The sequence below is a fragment of the Rhamphochromis sp. 'chilingali' genome (genome assembly GCF_963969265.1).
Source record: "Rhamphochromis sp. 'chilingali' genome assembly, chromosome: 20".
NCBI classification, from domain to species: domain Eukaryota; kingdom Metazoa; phylum Chordata; class Actinopteri; order Cichliformes; family Cichlidae; genus Rhamphochromis; species Rhamphochromis sp. 'chilingali'.
In genome coordinates, this window is record NC_137947.1 from 19445824 (window position 1) to 19468281 (window position 22458).

At 41.0% G+C, this 22458-nt stretch overlaps 2 protein-coding genes across 2 annotated transcripts in view; one reads left to right on the forward strand and one right to left on the reverse strand.

Annotated features, from left to right (window-relative positions):
• The window catches only part of LOC308388897 (VPS10 domain-containing receptor SorCS1-like), a 56788-nt gene that overhangs the window by 18307 nt on the left and 16023 nt on the right, over positions 1-22458 (reverse strand). Inside the window, exons 2-9 of the mRNA XM_080869869.1 lie at positions 19396-19463; positions 17183-17282; positions 16831-16989; positions 14756-14829; positions 8565-8629; positions 7910-8028; positions 7492-7581; positions 6492-6671 (exon numbers count right to left, since the gene is read on the reverse strand). Of these exons, the coding sequence (XP_080725995.1) occupies positions 6492-6671; positions 7492-7581; positions 7910-8028; positions 8565-8629; positions 14756-14829; positions 16831-16989; positions 17183-17282; positions 19396-19463 (855 nt within the window). The remainder of the gene's footprint in view (positions 1-6491; positions 6672-7491; positions 7582-7909; positions 8029-8564; positions 8630-14755; positions 14830-16830; positions 16990-17182; positions 17283-19395; positions 19464-22458) is intronic.
• On the forward strand, positions 304-5986 carry LOC308388759 (uncharacterized protein; the record flags this gene model as incomplete). The annotated part of the gene is made up of 6 exons (XM_080869655.1): positions 304-446; positions 534-2639; positions 3322-3548; positions 4133-4426; positions 4516-4881; positions 5972-5986. Exons 2-6 carry the CDS (start codon positions 950-952, stop codon positions 5984-5986), a joined length of 2592 nt encoding a protein of 863 aa, XP_080725781.1. The 5' UTR covers positions 304-446; positions 534-949.

Here is a 22458-nt window from a genome sequence, read left to right on the forward strand (position 1 = left end):
AAAATTCATTCCTAAGCAGCATCAAGTTAATGTTATTTCATGTAATTTTTTATCATTTTTTAAGGACACAAATACAGTCCCAAATTAGAAAACAAATTAAAGAAATCTAACTCGGTGTCAGGGTCCTGGGACTGGGCGACCCAGGATCCCTGGGCAGTCATGGACCTGTGTATTATTATTATGTATTTTTGGTGTCGTTTCTCCTTCTCTGTGCTGTGTTAGTCTGTGTCCCACTCATATGTTTAGGCGAGGTATGGGTGTGTATGTCTGCGGGTGTGCCTGGAGGATGGAGCTCGACCACCTGCAGGCCTGAGGGGTGTGGCCCTGCGGAGGGACTGGCCACACCCGAAGCCACACACCTGCCGCTGATCAGGGCTCGTCGGGGGAGCTACTTAGGAGAGTCTTGGAGCTCCCACCGACGCGGGATCATTGAGTTATCTTACCAAGTCAGTGTGTGTTAGCGTAGGTCTGTGCTGTGCGTATATGCCCGCCGAGGGTTAGTGTTGACGGCTGCGTCTCTGGTTTCCCTACAGGAGGAGGAGTGGTCCGGAGAGGCAGCACGCACGGGGGTGCGGAAACACAACAGCGGGGAGCACGAGCACAGATATCGGAGGGAAGCACGCACACGGGGTTCGAGGGAGCAACGGGGAGTTATTGTTTTTACAGCCTTTTCACTGTAAATAAAGAGCACTGTTTGCATCGCAGAGTCTGCGTTTTGGGTCCTCCTTTCCCCACATCCCCACGGTCTGCCAGCCAGACCGTGACAGAATGATCCCGCCACTTATGGACCCAGCGGTCTCCGAGGAGAGGCTCAGGAGGGAAATTATGGACAAAGTGTACCGCATGTGTGACTTATGGTGGGAGAAGCCTGCGGAAGGTTTGCGTCACGCCGTGGAGAGGCGGCTGCAGGAGATGCTTTTTAAATTCCCCTGGCTGGTGGACTCCCTTAATGCGGTGGTCCTGGACTTCCTACTTTCCACCCTCCACCTCCACTCTCGGACAGCTGGTGGATTCACTGCCTGAGACGCCGGCCCCGACGCCGACACGGAAACGACATTCGCGCCGCCAGCGTTCCTCACCGCAGCTAAATCCACAGACATCTCAACAGCCGGCTGTGGTGAGTCATATGGACAATTCATCGTCACTCACCTCAACTGTTTACTCTGGGGCTATGTTTATACGGTCAGCTGCCCAGCCGGTAGCCAAAGCGCAGCCCGCGGCCCAGCTGGTCACGGTACCTCAGCCTATCGCCCGGCTAGTGATCCAGCCGTCACCTGCTGAATCATCCCCCGCGACATCTACCTCACCGCTTACCGTTTCATCCTGTTCACCATCCACATCACACGCTCAGCCATCTTCTCCACCAGCAGCAGCCTCCATTCCACTGCCCACTCCAGCGGCCTTGTCCGGAGAGAGCGACCTCACCCGCGTCCAACGCCTGATGGACTGGGTAACTCACACCACCAACACAAGGGCAAGAGTGGTGGGGTTAAACGCCATCGAGGCAATCCTGGAGGGAAACCCCTACCTCGGCCAGCTCAAGGGAGTTTCCGCCTGCCTTTGCACCCTGCGTAAAGCCCGGGGGGTAGTGCAAGCTCGGGAAACCTCAGACTTCGTCCAGCTGCAGCAGGAGCTCAGCATGCCCGAGCAGGAGCTCAGCGAGCCGGAGGAGCCCGCACCGTCAGCTGAGGCGCTCAGCGAGCCGGAGGAGCTCGGCATGCCCGAGCAGGAGCTCAGTGAGCCGGAGGAGCCCGCACCGCCAGCTGAGGAGCTCAGCGAGCAGGAGGAGCTCGGCATGCCCGAGCAGGAGCTCAGTGAGCCGGAGGAGCCCGCACCGCCAGCTGTGGAGCTCAGCATGCCCGAGCAGGAGCTCAGCGAGCCGGAGGAGCCCGCACCGCCAGCTGAGGAGCTCAGCGAGCCGGAGGAGCCCGCACCGCCAGCTGAGGAGCTCAGCGAGCCGGAGGAGCTCGGCATGCCCGAGCAGGAGCTCAGTGAGCCGGAGGAGCCCGCATCGCCAGCTGTGGAGCTCAGCATGCCCGAGCAGGAGCTCGGCGAGCCGGAGGAGCCCGCTCTGCCAGCTGAGGAGCTCAGCGAGCCGGAGGAGCTCGGCATGCCCGAGCAGGAGCTCGGCGAGCCGGAGGAGCCCGCTCTGCCAGCTGAGGAGCTCAGCGAGCCGGAGGAGGAGCTCTCGCTGCCGGCCGAGGAGGAGCTCTCGCTGCCGGCCGAGGAGGAGCTCTCGCTGCCGGCCGAGGAGGAGCTCTCGCTGCCGGCCGAGGAGGAGCTCTCGCTGCCGGCCGAGGAGGAGCTCTCGCTGCCGGCCGAGGAGATCAGCGGACCGGAGGGACCTCCACGTCTAGCGCGGCCTCCTCGCCATCTACGTCCGGTGCGTCCACGTCAGCGATCGGCGCGTCATGGACCTGGTGCCACGCCTCGCTGTTGCTCACCGGAGCAGCGCCGCCGCCACCGGACCCGTGGCAGGCCACCAGAACCGTTCCGCCGCCACCGGACCCGTGGCAGGCCGCCGGAGGAGCAGCGCCGCTGCCACCGGACCCGTGGCAGGCCCCCTGAACTGTTTTGCTGCTGCTGCCGGACCCGGGGCCGTCCGCCGGAGCTGCTACGTCGCCGCCGTTGGGCTCGAGGTAGGCCCCCTGAACTCTTTTGTTATGTTGATGGGCCGCCTGAGACTGTTTTGTGGCGTTTTTTCTTTTTGTTGCTCCGCTGCGGGATGCGCGGTCGGACTCTGGGACTGTGACCTTGGGGGGGTTGTTTTCTTTGGGGGTTTTTGCTTGTTTTGGTTCTGCCCTCCGTCCTGGACCTCCCGCCGCCCGCCCTGGGTTGGTTGTACTGTTTTTGGTTTGTGTTTTTGGGTCGTCGGGAGCCGACCCTTAGAGGGGGGGTACTGTCAGGGTCCTGGGACTGGGCGACCCAGGATCCCTGGGCAGTCATGGACCTGTGTATTATTATTATTATGTATTTTTGGTGTCGTTTCTCCTTCTCTGTGCTGTGTTAGTCTGTGTCCCACTCATATGTTTAGGCGAGGTATGGGTGTGTATGTCTGCGGGTGTGCCTGGAGGATGGAGCTCGGCCACCTGCAGGCCTGAGGGGTGTGGCCCTGCGGAGGGACTGGCCACACCCGAAGCCACACACCTGCCGCTGATCAGGGCTCGTCGGGGGAGCTACTTAGGAGAGTCTTGGAGCTCCCACCGACGCGGGATCATTGAGTTATCTTACCAAGTCAGTGTGTGTTAGCGTAGGTCTGTGCTGTGCGTATATGCCCGCCGAAGATTAGTGTTGACAGCTGCGTCTCTGGTTTCCCTACAGGAGGAGGAGTGGTCCGGAGAGGCAGCACGCACGGGGGTGCGGAAACACAACAGCGGGGAGCACGAGCACAGATATCGGAGGGAAGCACGCACACGGGGTTCGAGGGAGCAACGGGGAGTTATTGTTTTTACAGCCTTTTCACTGTAAATAAAGAGCACTGTTTGCATCGCAGAGTCTGCGTTTTGGGTCCTCCTTTCCCCACATCCCCACGGTCTGCCAGCCAGACCGTGACACTCGGTAAATATCTGACATTTTGACTTGATGAATGTGATGAAAGTTTGTGACTTTTTGATTTTCTGTCAAGCAAACCCTCTGTTGGGGCAAGGAACCACATTTGGTAACTTAAATAGACGTTAAAACTGGCTTCACTGTGAGGTTGTGGAACCATATAAACGTCTCCCAGTCAGTCAGCAAACATCAGGCTAATGTATGTGACACATAGTGATAAAAGTGCATTTGAATGCAATGCTCACTGGGATTGCCAGGCTTTTACCGTTGTACCTTTAAAAGCCGGAGAGCAGTCAAATGCTGGAAGTGGAAGCTAAATTGGCTAGTCATTCATATGTATATTAGGTTGTTACCTAGGAACTCTGGAGGGAGGGGAGTGGGGGTGAGTGATTGAGGGGGTGGGGGAGTGGAGTGTTTCAGTTTGCCATCTTAGGGAGAAATCAACACATGTCCTTTGTATGTCCTTTGTTGCTGACATTTATTGATGAAAACAGTGAGATTGTGTCATATATATACCCAGTACAAAAAACACCCAGTGCTCTGATTGGTGCACAATCATCTCTATGATTGTGCACCAACCAAGTTTTGGGTGGCCTGCGACCTAAAATCCAAGTACATTTGCAATGTCTTCCCATATCTTGGCAAGGACCCCAATCGTCCCACTGGGGAGAGACTTTCTGAAAATGTAGTAATGAGGCTGATGGAACCATTCCTAGACAAGGGCAGAAATGTTACCACGGACAATTTCTTCACATCGCTTTCACTTGCGCAAAAACTTCTTGGACGGAAAACCACCATCCTCGGCACAGTCAACAAGATTCGCAGGGAAATTCCTCAATCCACTAGACAGACAGATCGCAATGAATTCACCACTCAGGTATGTTGCAGGTCTTTTGTGGTTCTATGTTTATGTGTTTCATTGTGTGTAAAAGGGCTATGGAAATAACAATTTATCTTATTTCTTAGGTGTTTTCAACCTCTGCTGCCACGCTGACGGCGTATGCGGCCAAACGGAAGAAGACAGTCTATATTCTTAGCAGCATGCACAGCGTGGTTCAGACTGATAACACTACCAAAAGGAAGCCAAACACTGTCACCCTTTACAACAAAACAAAGTGTGGCGTGGATGTGATGGACCAGATGGTTCGGGAGTACACTGTCCGCAAAGGAACACGGCGCTGGCCAGTTGCCGTGTTTTATAACATGATTGACATGGCAGCACTGAATGCACATGTGCTGTATCAAGCATGCACCGGGACGAAGGAAAGACGGGTGGACTTCCTGGTGGAGCTTGCAAGGGAGTTGGCTTGCTCTCATGTAGCTGCGAAGAAGGCAAGAAAAGAACAGTTGCTTCGGACACAACCCTCCACACCGAGCCCTGGAAAAAGGGCCACGTGTCAGGTCAAACACAGATGCAAAAAAAATCAGGCCACTGTGCGATGTGTTCACTGCTACAGGTACACATGTGGTAAATGCAGACGACAGATACCGTGGCAGTGCCAGGATTGTGAGTGATTGCTGAAAATGTTGAAATGTACTCACTCACTTTTTATCATTATTTGTAAATATGTGTACAAATGGTTGGTTTTTTGTACTGTTTTCATCAATAAATGTCAGCAACAAAGGACATACAAAGGACATGTGTTGATTTCTCCCTAAGATGGCAAACTGAAACACTCCACTCCCCCACCCCCTCAATCACTCACCCCCACTCCCCTCCCTCCAGAATTCCTAGGTAACAACCTAATATACATATGACTCCAGCATTTGACTGACTGCTCTCCGGCTTTTAAAGGTAGAAACGCAAAATGATGACTCCGCGGGGGTCTAAGGTAGAAAACCAAAATAACTGCTCTCCGGGGGTCTAAGTGCATCCAATCAGCAGTGGCTGGGAGTATTTCAGACTTTAGTCTTCTACATTATGTATTTCAATAGTTGTTCTAAATGTTGAGATAGGTGTTGTCTCTAGAAATTAGTGGAATTTATGGCTAAAAGTGGTGGCACTATATTTGATCATATTTCCATAAGTCCACTTTGAGACATACACCAGATGCATCTAGAGAGCCATATTTGTGTTATTAAAAAAAACTCTTATAAATATAGGATAGTAGTAGTGAATAATACACTGAATGTTGCCACAAGTTCCTATAACATCATACAGTGATCCAGTGAGACATTTATCCCACTTTTAGTCATTTTCAAGCTGTGAAATGTGTGATTTTGGTTTTTTGATACCCTTATAGTATTTTTATTATACTTCAGTTACATAGTGTTATTATATTTTATTACTGCTAAAATTGATTTAGTAATTCAATGTTTATGAATTATTTAGTTTTCCTTGATTTTCACATGGTTTCACCATGCTATTTATTTTTTTGTTTGTAGTAGAGATATACTTCACTGCTACTGTTTTTCTTCAAAGTGGGCTCAGTATTGACTCAAAAAAATACTGTTTTTTCACTTGAAGTATTCTGTTCGGGCACAACCTGTATTTGTGTGTATATGCATGCTCAGTTCAGTGTATGAACTCAAATGAACTCAGACCTTTGAAGAAAAGTATATATTTTTAGCCACATTTTGCAAATGTTGCCACCTTACAGCAGCCTGTGCCTGTGACTGGACAAGACTCCAGTCAAGAAAATGTTCAGAAAATAAAACGAGGAACCATATATGATACCTTCATTTACCTTAATTTGGAACATAAAATTAAAACCATATACTCCAATAACACTCTGGGGTTAACATTTTGAAGGAGCTCAATTAGTGCTCCATAAAGCATTCTTAAGTAGTAATGCATTAATGTCAACACACACAGACAGACAGACTATAATAAATATATGAAATATATAAAAGGAGAAACTACAAAAAAAGCCACTGCCCTAATATTACAAAACCATGTAGTCAGATAAAAGCACCACCCCTGCAGCACATTCACTGCCTACCTCATAGAGGTCTATCATTATATTTCCCTCGGGACCTCCACTGCTCACAACGTCCTCCAGCATCAGGGTGAAGAATAGCCCTCTGGACTCAGACATGTACAGGTTGTAGGAATCATTCTGGTGCCAGTCCTGAATCGCTACCACCACCTGGTTATCGTCTGTGCTGATTATCTGTAAGTCCTAAATAAGCAGAATTCATGAGTGGATGCCTCTGTGTGGATTACTTAACTACTCATTTGCCAATATGTTTCTTAGGAAATGGCTTAAAGAACAAGTAAGTGTAAATCCGCTTAGCGATGTGCACAAAGCTGCGAGCTAACAATTTGTCACTTCTTGACATCACTCAGTCTGGGTCTGTAGCAATTAGACCTAAGGCATTTCACGCTGTGCACTAAAAATGAAGCCAAGCTCCTTTTAATTTTACTGAATCTCTTATCCAGCATGGTGCACAAGATGTGCCCTTCCCAGAAAAAATGGTCACAGAATACAAGGCAGGATGGATAGATTTATTGAAACAACACTGCAGGAACTAAATCTCTCCTGTTGTTCTAACACAGTCTCTCAAACTGCTAAGCCACCCTGCTGTGCTTGCAGTAAATGGAAGTCAGTGCATTTTTGTGCAGATGCTAAATTGACATTTTCTGCTTCAGAACATTTTGGGGAGCCCTCGGGAACTCCAGATTTGCTTTAAGTAAATGTAATTTAGGCGAAGTAGATATAGATGAGAAAACTGAAAATCAGTGCAATGCTATTAAATAAACAGAGACATAATTATGCAATCCTATATCATTTTTCAGGAGATTAAAGCACAGAAAACAATTTAATGGATCCGTCAGTAAATAATACTGGAAGCAAACTTGATGAAAGTATTTGGAAATAATCACCCAACTAAAACTTATAATCATAGAACAAAATATCCCAGAGGAATAAATGTTTCATAGTTAAATTAATGTTACTTGTTCTTCTCAATCAAACACTGCATCCTTTCCAGTTACCTTACCTTTGGCAGAGTGTACTTGGGAAGCTTCATCGGGTAGAAAGCATTTCGTTTATAGGACACATAATGGACAGACTGGCCACCTACTGGCACCTACAAAAGCAGAATAGAGTACATTTATCCATAGTAAACATCCATAAACATAAATGAAGACACTAACTGCCCGAAGCCCGGGTCAAATAATTTATGCAGCCATCAAAACTCTGGGTTTGTTGCTAATTAGGTTGTTGTGCATCATGCCAGAGTGGCATTGTAGTAATACACAACGCTGCAATTTAATTTTTACCCCATCCCTTCACAGGATAATGGCCCCTTTTAGTTAATGAAAAACATGACTGTACATTAAGACAAGAGTGAACACATTGGTTTTACAGCATTTAATTGTCTTTTAATGAAACCAGACCTCACAATAAAAACCCACCTGGATAAAAACGTATTCATCCTGAACCACAAGGGAATCAGGGATGATAAACCCAGGAAAAGGTTTGCTCTTGTTTCCATCAGAGCAATTCTGAAGTTTACAAGTTATGTACTGCGATCCTGTGGGTAAGCAAGAAATTAGTGCTAAAAAGACAACATAATACAGGAACAAACAACCTTCTGTAGCCCACAGTAAAAGCTTAGCAGTGCCTATGCTCATAGTATTAAGTGAAGCATAGAAGCAAAAATTTGGAAGCCAATATTCTTACTAATAGATAAAGTAGAGAGAGCTGTCCCAGTTTGTTAACATCAGCCAAATGAAGTACTCTCTACAGAGATAGGGCATTAACACACAAGGCCCTTATGGAAGTGCCCCCCTCTCTGCATTGTGGCCAAGAAAGTCAAGCCGAGTGCGCCAAGTCACAGCCCAGCCCTTCAAAAATGAATAAGCTCGACTGTATGAAGACTTCATGTAGCCAGATGGGAAGAAGAATTTCAGCACTGACTACTTTCTTTGTTTCTCACTATAATAATAATATACTTAAATGAAATTATTCATATATATTTATTATATTAAAAAAAACATTGTTAAACTAAATTGTGATAAATCAATTTTTTTTTCTGTGTTGCCAAGGTAACATGTTGTTATTACTCACGCCCATCAGAGACGCTGATCTCCAGATGAATCATTCCTTGTTCTTTGTCCAAGCCCAGTCTGGACCTGTAACATCATGATAAACATTACTTTTTGTTTTATAATCAGTGTCTGTCCCGTGACCCTTAAGAAAAGTGAACGTTTCACATTGTCTGAAGAATTCCTCATTTATTTCTTACTCTGAAGCACATATAAGAGCTACAGGCTGCCTAAAAGCCCACTTTCGTCTGATGTATGGGCTTTGCTGAAGCCTCCTCATGAAAAAGGTGATATTAGCTCTGGGCTCATTGAGCCCCACCTCTTCTCTATAAGCCTACTGTGCTCTGACTGGCCAGCTTTCCGGTGCCTGTAGTGAGTTACCATCCTTTGCTTGTGAGCACTGCCTCCTCCTGTTCCTGGTGAGGAGATTCCAAGAGCAAAATGTAAAAACAGAGATGAACACAAATGTCTTGTTCTTAACTACAAATGGCAATTTCTCCAATCTACTCTCACATGTTCAAATTCAGTCTGGTATATGAGAAGATCTGCAGCAACAAGGACAGCAGCAGGGCATCTATGCTTCAAAACAGACTGGTTAAGCTAATTACCAGCTGACTGTATGATATAACACTGAAGTTTCAATCACAAGCAATATATGGAGAAATCTATATAAAAGAAATCTGTGATAAGCTTACTTAATCTCTATGAAGATGCAGGAAAAAATGTTCATGTCATGTTTGTAGCAATGGGTTTTTTGATTAATCATATTTGATTCTGGCTCTGACATGAATATTAAAAAGTTGTAAATAACAATGTACATTGTTTAGAAGGTTTACAACCTCCAGGCTAGAAAAATGAATCCAACACAAAAGTGTTTAAAAAACTACCGAGGCCACTTGAAGCGAGTCAGTCCCCACAGACTGCTATAGCAAAATGGCCAACTTAGAAGCAATAAAAACCTTGTTTACAGCCTGGCACAGAAAATACATAATACACTGTTTTTTGTCTTTAGAGGTAGTCTCCTCCATCATAACAAATATATACTGGGTCTTTATAACTCATCCTTCTGGATTCTGGACGTGGCTGCTTTGACTGATGTGTGCTGATGCAGCCTGCGGAACACTATAGTCACAGACTCAAGCCCTCCACTGTCTGTTGCTAGTGTCTTCTGGAGCATTTTCATGAAATAACCTGACTGACATTGTGGCTGTGGTAAAGCTTGTGCAAGAAGGTTTAGAAATTTGCCCTTTAGTGTTAAAGAGTTAAATTCTGGTATTTTACTAGTGTGATACAAAACAAATTAGCAGGTACACATGTCTGTCCAGTAAGTTTGTGGTGGTGGTTTGTTAAACTTTTGCTTTCTTCTCTAAATCTGGTCTCTTCTGGGTCCAAAAACTAACACGGCAGCAGCCAAAATGAGGCTTCAAAACACAGAGCACAGAAAACAATGACATGCTGGGTACATCTATCTTTTATACACACATATGTGTATTTGGAAACTCCACGCTGCCAAACAGATGTGATATTGCTCCAAAGCACCTGGAGCTGCCCAGGCTTCCAGTTGGCCAATCAGAAGACAACAGGCTGTCTGAGATGAAGGACTTAAAGAGTTCAGAAGTAATATCAGCTTTTATATTATTTATATTTTATCAGATTTTTTTGGTGTGATTCCTCCAAAGCTACTACAATACAGACTGACAATAAAATATAAAGCAGCAAGCATTACACTGCATGCGCCTTTAAGTTATGTATTAAACAGTTATTCCCAGTAGTTCCAAAATCAAGAAGTTGTTACATTTAAATTGGAGTATTACTATTTTTTGTCACCACTAGTGCTGATAGTTGCTGCATATGTTTCATGGTTTTTTTTATAAACTGCATGAAAACAACTAATGCTAACTGAGAAATAACTTATTTACATATAAATATAATTGTACTGACTTGCATACATTTGCAAAGGATTAAAAGTTAGTTTAACTTAAAGAACAGAATTTTCTTTCTTTTTTTATTTTTATTTTATCCCCTTAATAAATTATTTTGGGACTCCTGAAGCCCTAAATTAGGCTTTCATTGTAGGTCCCCCAATTTTAACATTCAGTGTTTTGTATCAAGTAGCTTAGTAAAATAGCGAGACAAAAAGCACTGAATATATTTGAATAAAGTGGAGCCTTGTACATAATCAGGCTGTAACAGAAACAAAGAAAACTGAGAAAACTCCTTAGTAAGCGCACTGATGGGTCGTTTGGCCTGTACCACTCGTTATCTGTAAAGTATACTTAGCTATCTTATTCACTTTCACTACAGATTCTTCACGGTAGCGGTTAAGTGAAGAGTGGCTGGAGTGACCACAGCAGCTGTTGTGACAGAAGATGGGTTTTCTTCTCATTTTCCATACTGTGTCTGAACTACAATATAAAAAGCTCCAATCCTGCTTCCCTCAGCACTCTGTAATTGCCTCACAGCTCCATCTCTTTTAATGGACTTTCTGTCAAATACTTCATCCAATTCTATCAGTGAACAGCAGCACTTGGTCTTAAATAACCCCTGCAATGTTACACTATGTTCCCCAATAACTAACGCCTTTTGGTAGCATTTTACAGCAAGGACGCAAGACCTTTAAGGAATTCATAGACCGCTTTGTGGTTGAGTAAACACATTTGATTAAAATATTTGATTAAAACCTTCAGAACTATAAGTAACATACCTGAATTAATAGTATCTAACGCAACAATTTAGGGAATTTTAATGGCAAAGATTTGTGAATTATCAAATCATGTTAATGTCTTCATCATGGTGTAGGATGGGCTAAAGAAATTGAAGTAATGGCATTGAGCGATTTTGGTTGAATTCCAAATGTTATAATTACATATCAGAGCTTTCATTCTTCGTATCTTTAGCCTGGCCTTTCCGATAAAGAGGCAGCCTTGTCCTTCTTTAACACAGCAAAGCAAATGATAAATAGCAGCAGAAAATAAATCATATTCAACTTTTCATATCAGTATGCAAGAGGTCATGAATTCACGATAAGTGTTAACATATGCTTTTGTAAATCATCTTAAACTGAGCAGTGTGGGATGCTTTTTTCTTGCATATTTGGGTTTATGTATTTCCTTAAAGACAAAAGGATGTGCTTACACATTTGAGCACTGTAAATTAGATTTTTGATTAATCCTTTGGCATCACTCACTGTTCCAGATGATGGGGGGGAAAAAATCAAACGTATCTTTAAAACTAGGATTTGTTGCATTGACGCTTCTGTGTTAGTGAGGTGAATTCTTTATTTGGTTTTTGGTTTTTATTTTTTAAAACAAACAACTGTTATGAGTGATTTTCACACCAAACCTTTGGTGATTTGTGAAGAAAGACCATCTGCTGATGTCTTGTACAAACCTAAATTATGAACACATTCTCTGCTGAAGAGTAGCTGCAGTCTCATGTAAGAAAGAATTTGAAAGTCAAACATGTGTACTTATATACTAATCTACTGTGCAAAAATGTTCAGCTGCCCCTCATTTCTTTATATTTTGCTAGGGGATGTGGAACAGGTGCAGTAAACATACATGGATCTACAGTGTATAAGGTAAACTGCCTAAAAACACATTTCTAACAAGCTTGAAAGTCAATATTTGGTAGGATTACATTCACCACAGCCTGAACCCTCTTAGGCAAGCTATCTTGTAATGTTTTTGAATAGTTTTCCATGCTTATTGAAGGACATTTAAAGCTTTTCTTTGAATATTGGCTGTTTTTTGGCTGGATCTGGGGAGGCCACTCATAACTGACCGTGTTTCACTGTGTGTTTGGGATCATTTTAATGCTGAAAAATTAAGCTGTTGTCAGTCAGATGCTTTCTAGATCATAGATTCTGCATTTCATCATTTTTTAATGTCTAATGGGAGAGGGCCCACCCACATCTACAATGAGCCCATTCTGACTGCCCATAAGAATATTGTTTTTAATTTTTAATGATCAGAATAACGTATTAAAATGCACAAAAGGCTAAATGTGAATTCTATGAAAACACTGATAATTGAGTACATACAGTGAGGATAAACTTGCTTTCTTTCTTTTATTATATTATTTATTTAGTTACAATTTGAATGTCAGTATTTAAGAGAGTGAATACTCTATGATGGTCTTCACAATGGTGATAGATCAGGTATTGTTTTCATACATTATGCATGTGCATGTATTCACTCGTAATAAACACAAGTGGTAGAATAGTATCAAACACATGCATTTTATGTGATTACAAGTTCCAGCCCAAATTAGTTTGGCCCATCCTTGCACTACACCTGTACACACTGCACACTACATCGAGATATGGCAACTTTTCAGCTAATTTGGCAATCAACTTGGTGCAAACATACAATTTCATTTGTAAAACTGCTTTATGTTTGACATGTATCACATATTTAGCTCAAGAAATGGGAACTAATGTGTTTGAGAGAGGATTTAGTAACAAAGTGCCTAAAGATACAATATAAAATTGTTTATTTGTCAAGTTGACTGGTTCATCCCTTCAGTTAGTTTTTTGGTATCCTTAGATGATAATTAGGTCAGTGTTACGTAACATTTCTCTAAAAGTACTGGACTGAAAATGAGTGAAAAATAGCCTATAGTCTATAGGAAAATTATGAAAGACCTTGTACAGTACTGGTGTAGTTCATTATGTAGGTTACATGGAAAGATCCAGTCTACTTTATGTTTTACACATCATTATAAAGGGATTATAACCTACTCTTGTAGAAGGCTGGTTAATATAATGCTGTGTTTTAGCCCTGAACATGGGACAGGATTTCTGTGTTGGCAATAAAATGTTTTTGTGTGACAAGCTCCTTCACCACTGCAAATTGTATTTTTAGTGTATTTTAAGTCCTTGTGGGCTGGGAGTTTGACACAATAAATACCGAACTCACACACACACAGTAAATCCTGTGGGCTTACTTCATGCAGCAGTTTTAGCTTATGAAGATTTTCCAACCTAGCTGCAAACTGAAGTACCTTTAACCCAAAGATGTCCATCGTTCTGCATTTAATTGTATTGACTAGAAAAAACAAATTAGAAAGTTAACTATTTCTCCTGAACAACCATAAGCAATGAGGCTTGAGGATAAAAATATATCAGCATCATTAAACAAGGCACTAAAATGCCTTTTTCATGACTTTCCCTGAATTCTACTTAGTCATTACCTCTTCCCTACAGATTTGTATTTACCATAATATTGTCAACATGATTTAAGACTAACAAAAACCTGCAGATCACTCCACTGTACGTCATTTCAAACTTCCTGATTAATATGGCTTTATTTATTTATTTATTTAGAGAAGAGTGTGAAGCCAGCTACTATAAAAACTGTCATAAATTTAACACATATCAGCGACCATAGTCCCTGTATCGGTTCCTAAGAGAAGCTCAAAAGCCCCAGGACACAACCTCAGTCCTGACTCTATGCATCAGGTACATGCATGCAAAAAAAGAAAGAAAGAAAGAAAGAAAGAAAGAAAGAAAGAAAGAAAGAAAGGAAACCAAAAAAAAAGAAAACCTGATGGATAATGTTCGGGTAAGCCCTGATTTGTAACATAATATGGTAATCCAAAAATATGCCAAAAATATTTCATGAGGAGACTGTATTCGGTGGATCAAATATTTATAAGTGTGTGTAAACTAGACACAGCGCATTATGTAAAAAATAAAAAGAACGACAAGCAAATATAAAATATTTATAAATACAAGCCAAGCTCTGCCTTCCTGGAAACCTTGCTTGGCATTTGCTATTTAAAGAAAAAGGCTTTAAGTTTAATTCATTTTTACCATTTCTGAAAGGACAAATGCAAACATGTTGTTTTTTCTATAACCCAAGGCACTTCCTACAAAGAACTTTATTTAAAAAAATGCTTTACATGGCACTTTTGAAAACAAAGCCACAAAGTGCTTTACAAGACAAAATAAAAATGGCAGGCCCGAGCTAAAACTTTAAAAAAAAATGGCACACTTAAGACTCTAGATGTTAGGTTTAAATCTGACTTGATAACATTAATGTTTTGTTTTCTTTGTCATTACTGAAAACAAGCTGCTGACTGATCATTCCCCTCTGTACTACTGTTGTGAGCAGAGTGCTAAAAATGCACACAACTCAATTTACATATTTTGTGTGAAAATAATGCAGCATGTTTCTACCAGAATGACAAATGACTGGATGTTGATCTCACCAGTAGAATCTGTTGGGGACGACATTGTCATGCACAAGCTGCCATCTTCTTCCAAACTCAACGGAGACATAGAGCTGAAAAATGGGAAGGCATTAATCAAATGTCTACGGCATGAGGTACAGTATAAAGATGATTTTTTTTCAGAATCTCCAAAAGGATTATTTCAAGATTTATGTCCAACTTCTTTTCCAAGCAGCTGCCAAATCTTTAAATTTTGTGGCATTAAGATTTTTAGTTGTTTTTTTAAAAAAATACAGCACTACTAAGTGCATGCTTTATGCGGAGATCCACCAGTTCATGTAAAAATGCAGCAACCCTTAGAAGCCAGATTTTAAAAATAAAACAGGGTGATAGAGTTGTATTGTTGATTGTCATTTATGCTTAGAAACATTTACTCATTTATGCTTAGAAATATTTAACCATAGATGCTTAGAAGTGTATAATCAATTGTGTAGTGATAAGTTGTGTGATCTTTAACAGGCTACAGAGGCCTGGTGTGCATTCCACACTGGGAGCATGGGAAAGTTCGTACCTTGTTTAATTGTTATGGTAGGATTAACGTAGTTACATTTGTTTTAGTTTAAGTGCTTTTTGTGTATAAATGAACTGCTAGACTTCCTTACTGTGTTATCTAGGATGAGGGGGGGTCTACCCTCTTCCTGACCAAGGATGTTTGCTTGTGTGCTTTTATGACCCTTTGATCAGCAGTAGCACACACACACACACACACACACACACACACACACACACACACACACACACACACGGTACTCTTTGTGTATGTAGACGTCATATGTTAATGAACCTATGCATATTCATGTAACCTCAATAAAAGGACAGTGATACGGGAGAACGGACGAGAGCAACTGGGCGCTCTGTCCGGTCTCTCCCGTGCACGAGTAACATGAAGAACTTTGCCTATTTGTGTCTTGCTTAGCAGTGTAATTATATTGTCTTCAACGTTCCAGCGGATGGGTTCAAGCTACAAACCTATCACAGGGAATGGTGTATATCTACTGTGATGGCTTAAATAAGAGGGAAGTGATATACAAAGTGGTCTCTGAGTTAAAAACCACAGCGTCTTGTTCTTAAAGTAACACAGCAGGATTCCTACCTGACATCTTAAAATCCGTCTTGTAGCTGTCATTGTAATTTTTCTCCATAAAGCCATTTTACTTGTGTTCAAGCAGTCCGAAAGCCTGTCATCTCTCCTTAATGACTGAGCAGCGTGCATCTTAAGCTCTCAGCCTTACAAGGATCGGCAATATCATTTTTGAGTTATCTAAGTACTTACAACTTTTAAAAGACATGACAGGCAATCAATAAATGTAAAATGAAACCCAGCTATAGCTGCGATAAAAGGAACAAGGAAAACCACTGAAATGTAGCTTTACAAAGACATACAGAATGACCTAAAGGCAAACGTGTCTGGAGCATCTTTATTTTGACCCATCTGTGGCTCTCAACTCAGCTTTCATCTTCCTCCCTGCATCATTTATCTCACTTCTCAGACCTTGACTGTTTTTCTCTCTGAAAATCAAGTCTTCCAATAGCAGGCTGGGAGTCCGAGTTTGATGCCTCTGGTTTTGAGTAAAGCAGACAGCAGGGTTCTCACACAGAGTAATGGAGGGTGTGTGTTTATGCTCGCTATTGTGTGTGACTGAGTTTGTGCATTGTTTGGGCGTGTCTAACTTGTTAACTTTCCCCTGTGCTTTCTGAGGACACATCCATTCAGAGCTGTCTGTAGCTGCACCTTATGACCTGTTAAGGGCTGCAGAAGCGGCAGATATCTGTGCTTGTGAAGACCATGTTATGAGAGTTAACGTTGGCATTAAAATGAATGCATCTGACCATGAAGGCAACCTATGTTCTGTATCATTTTATAGAGAGATTACTTGCAATGTGACCCCACGGTGACTTCAGTCTGGCAGAACATTCAAGTAAAAGTAACAAAAGAATAAAAAGCAGCAAGTAATCTGTATACAACAGCCCACATTCTCATATGGAGATGTTTTTCTGTCACATTTTCAGATTTTATTGCAACTATTTCATGCCATCTGACAGCTACACTCTACCTTTTGGTCATGGCTGTAAGCCAGGATCCAGTCTTCCTGCTCGGGGTGAAAAAGCAAGCTGAGGATATCAAAGGCTAAGCTGTATTTTTGATAGGACGCCCCCTCGTCAAGGCTAATGAGCAAGCTGCTCTCCACTTCTGGGTCGGTCAGTAACATGATCTAAGACAAGACAAGACAAGAGACAGGGGAATCAGCAGCCCACCATGACAGCATCCATTCCACAGGGCTTAAAGAGTGCTTGTGCAACAGACGCAAGGCACAGACTCCTGCAGGGCTGTGTAGGGTAAAGATCATAATAACCCTGCTGACAGACTTATGAATCCACGTACACGACATGCACATTCACACTTACCTTCATCTTGTTGTTTGGACTGACATACAAGTAGCTCAGTATGGTTTTTGTCCCGACTTTCTCATTGAGCTTTTCATACGTGGTCCCATAATCAGTTGACCTAAAATTCAATTACAGGACAAAGTAAATGGGTTTTGCTGGAGAGAAGAGAAGAACAGCGCAACACCTACTAGTTAAGATGCTGATGGTATCATTAAGCATTTCAGGGAAGCAGAAAATTACCACAGCAGAAGTCGTGAAGCAATTTGCTAAATGAATGGAGATTTTTTTAATTATTAAAATAAACAATAAATCCAGTGTTGCATGTGTGGCTGGGGCATGATATTATTATTCCTTTTAATTAGTAGTGGTATTATAAGTGTTATTATTGTGTTATTATTGATGCTTACATTTAATTACCACTCTGTCGTGTTTTAGAAATCAAATGAAGGACATATTTGCCTGAAAGCTTAATAATGGGGTTTTGAAGTCATTTTTTCATCTCAAAACAAAGGCACTATTTCAGATTTCATTTTGAATACCTATTATTTTCACCAAAATAGATATCGGTTTTAGGTGGTTGGTGACATTTCAGTAAAAAATAGCCGTTGCACTGCATAATACAAAAAAAACTTGTGGATTTAGGATGTCTTAGAGGATAAACACCAGTATTTGATATCCTGGCAAGAGAATGCACTGAAATGTTGCACAAAACTTCATGAACTAAGAATAATAATAACTAGGAAATCACTTTGTTTCTTCAGTTCTTGATGACTGTATTAAACACCAACATAACATGCTGTATAGAAATGACATGTAACATGTCTGAATTGTTAAAATTCACTTCATTTGCTGATGATTAATTTATATTTCCCTAGGAACACTTGGAACAATATAGTGGAAAGAAAACTGAAAGAAAATGGCTGAAATTAAAAAAATATATTATCACTAAATTAAAGCAAAATAAAGCAGAGGATGTTTTGTAACAGGCAAATAAAAAAAGTAAATTTATAAGTATAAAGAGGGCAAGAAAAATGTATTTCCGGGCATGATAATTGTATATAAATGATGTTGGAAGGTTCATATGAAAACCACTTTTGGCTGCTCCATTATCCACAAAGGAGTCGCCACAGCGGGTAACTCCACATGTCAGATTTGGCAGATTTGTTACGACAGATGCCGTTCTTGACACAAGCCCAAACAGATCTATGTTCCCAAAGTTGAAAGGGATTGAACTTTCACTTGTTAGGCAAATATAAACAATGTAAAAATATGAAGGTCCAAAACTAAATATACATAAAACTTTACATAAATCAAAATCATTATACATACTGTGCATTACTTACTGTGTGGAGGTGTGGAGAAACACATTCAAAACAAGAGCTAATACAGTGCGTATGGTACAGGGGAAAAATACTACAGGACTTAAAAACCAACCATAAACCAACCATGCAACTATTCATTAAACTACATGCCTTAAAATGTTACTATTCAGTCCATCTCAACACTGCACTGGTAATATACAAAGCACAAAATAATCTACCTCCAAACTGTATTCAAAGGTTAAATCAAATAGGTGTAACCATTGTGGAATAGGTATGACAAGGAATTAAGATTGTGTAGTTCTCTTTTTAAATTCCAAAAACCAGGTGATGAACAAATGTAAAACCTTATTACTATTGTCTGTGAAACATTCGCTTTTGTCCTTGTTTACCATTTGTTTCAAATGTATTATTTTTCATTTGGTTTTTGTTTCAATGAAATCGAGTTAGAAAAGCATTGCCATTTCAAATTTGCTCTGTATAAAGGATAGGCACGATAAGCTAAAGCTTCATCCTTCAACTATTCTGTCAGTAATTTTTGTTCCTCCCATTTAATTAAATTCTTTGTTGTCAACATTTATTTTAATGGGCACTTCTTTTAATAACAACAAAAATTTAAATGCTTGTCATAAATATGTGGAAATGGATAGATTCAGCATTTGATGACAAAGTGTAGACTTTACCAACTTCTATTACACGAAATTAAATCTTTCACCTTTTACTGACAGGAAAGTAACTTGCGTCACTGTGGACACAACAATGACATTAAGTTAATGATTCAGTGTTAATGCTTTTGTGCTGATCTCTCCAAGGGTCCAAACAGTGTGCAACTACATTAACATCAACATAACAGTAACATCAATGTGTCCTGCTGTATAACTACAGAGCGTAATATCAGAGAGGAGATCTTACCTCCATAAAGAACTCTCCGTTACTCTGCCAGAGTTAAAGTCGTAGTATTTTGTCAACATGAGAATCACCTAGAAAACAGATCAAACAGATTACCAGCTGTGAAGGTGTGTATCATCAGTTTTCAATAGCAGCCACAAAGTGTCAGATAGCGAACCAAAAGCCGCCCATGCATGTGTCTTTTAATCTCCCTGACAGACAATGCTTTATTAAAAACACAACAAAACCGTGATGCCTTGTCAACCCACTACCCCCGTACGCCATGAAGCCTTGTGCATATTCTCAAGGGAAAAAATCTGATCACATATGTATGATATACTGCGTTTTATATACCTATATATTGTTAAGACAGAGTAGAGGACCAAGAAATGCAACCACTGGTGAACAATGACTAAATGAATAAATCAGTAAACACTATAATTTATTCTTGGCATAGAAAGGCAGACCTTAAAAATATATAGGACATCCATTCTGTAGAGAGTCATAAAAAATGTCACTTACATGTGTGGTTTACAGTTCACAGGGCTTTACCAAACACATAAAAACTACAGATTTCCTGCTGTCTTTCAAATTAATATTAATAAACGGCTTGCTGTGGAATATCATTTGCCTGCTTTTCTCAGAACGTATCAAACCTTAATCAAAGCCAGTGTGTTTGTATGTGCATGTAATTACTGATGCATGAAGGCGTGTTTACATGCTCTTTACTTGTTTGTTTTTTTACTTTTTTTTTAGTGAAGAAACGGTTTTACATATAATTATATATATTTAGCAGAAACAAATGCAGAAATAAAAATAATGTCTGCTAAACAGTCATTGTGAGCTAATGAAGGGCACCACGTGAACAGCAGTTCACATGGTGCCCTTCATCCTTTACGCAAATTAACTGCTCAAGCAGTGCCCTTTGTGCACTAGGGAATCATAAAACCAGCAGCTCATATAACTCTCTCGGGAAGCCTTTTGAGGCATCTTGTTGAGCTTTTCACCGCTACCTTCTAATTATCAAGTGTTATGAGCATTTGGGGTGACATTCCCTATGATGACTAAGAACTTCATCATATTAACAGGAATTTTTAACTTTTTTTATTAAACTTTTGCATATAAAAAGGCCAAACAGAACTCATTTTCCAGGTTAAAATCAAACAAATCCTTTTCATCTCTATTTGATAAATGTGCACTTTCAGGTGAATCATGTACCATATTTTCTGTAAAAAAAAAAAAAAAAAAGTATTTTTCAAAGCTAAATTATTCAATATGAAGTCAAATCAAGTTTGTTCTCTATATGCTTATAATTCCTAAATATACTGTAGATGCAAAGACGTGTCACAGCAAGCGAGCGAGACCATAATTAGGTTGAAACAACAAAATAAACAGAGAGATAGCAAAAGGTTTGGGAGAAAAGCAACTTCAGAGCATCTAACAAGTCAAGAACACTCGAGGAGGTAAGCATATTATTGCCGAGGTTTACAATCAAGACCTGCCTTCAAAAATGGGCATACAGATGGTTTAGACAATCAAAGTGCAAACCACTGGTTACACTCAGGAACAGGAAGGCCAGATTGGATTTTCTGAGAAAACACCTAAAAGAGCAGGCACAGATCTGAAAAACATATTTGGACAAATGAAACCAAGATGAACTTGTACTAGAATGATGGGGAGAGAAAAGTATAGAGAAGGAGAGAACAGCAGCTCCTGTTCTGAAGCATACCACATTATTTGGTGGATCATGGTAATGTTATGGCATGGGCATATGAAACTGGACTGCTCGTGTTTGTTGATGTGACTGCTGATAGAAGCACCAAGATGAATCATGAAAAATAGTGCAAAACTGATCAGGTAGTGCTTCACAGTGCAAACGGATAATGACTTGTAGCATACTACAAAGCAACCCAAGAGTTTCTCAAGGCCATTTTTCAATAGCCGAGTCAGTCACCTGATCTCAACCCAGTAGAGAATGCTTTCAGTTATTATGTACAAAACAGACAGAGCCACAAACAAGCATTAACTGAAGGTGGCTGCAGTATAGGCCTGGCAGAGCATCTCAGAGGAGGAAACATAGCATTAGACAGGCAGTCATCCAGTCCCTGTGACTTGAGTCTGTGCAAATGGAAGACTAAGTATTCAAATGGCTGCGATTCGTTAACAAAAATTAAACAAATAAATCAAGCTAAAAATCTGCATTTTGGTTACATATCAATTGTTTTAATTAAAATCCACTGTGGTTTACATATTTTTAAAAAACTACAAAATTAATGTACAGTAGTTATGTTTTCAACAAATTCTGGACTTTTTTTCAAGTACATATTGTTATTGTTATTATTGTGTTATTATGCGATTGCAGTTTACTTTGGACATTATATGACTGGGGTTGAAATCAGTGATCATTTGCTTTGATTAGCTGTCTACAGATCAGTTAATATTTTATCACAATTACTCTGAGCTGAATGAAAGATCCTCTCAGAGATATCATATTTGCAATTACTGTATATAACCTCTAAACAGCAAATTTATGTTTCTCCAAGAGAAAACCCCATTATCTGATATATTATGAATATTACCAATAGCCCACTGCTTCTACCTAACACCACACCGTTAATGCAGTAAATTGTAAATTCACGGTTTTACTTTCTTTCCAGACTGTATTCCCCCTATGCATAGGCTGAGACAGAAAACTCTGACTCTGCTCTTACCTTGTGCTGAATGTATAAAAATTCTCTTTATGGGAGGTAGTTCTAAGATAATCCTCACAGCTTGTTATAACTTTGTGTCCAGACTGGCTTGCAGAGATTTATGGTCTTCCAATAAAATGGCCTTTATGCCTTCCAAAAGTCATAGCCTCATGGACACTGTCATACACAATAAAACAACCTGCAGCAGTCTGAAAATTAGGACAAATTACACTCCCACCCCCTCTTCTGTATGGCAATTAGCTTTATGCATTTCCTTGGAAAGACTCCAGGATTACAGCAAAATGTCATGTGTATCTACCTTCCTGCTGGCTGGAAAAGAGTCCTGTATTCTGAGTGATGCTGAAAGTAAGGTGAAACTTGATGGCTGCAGTTAACA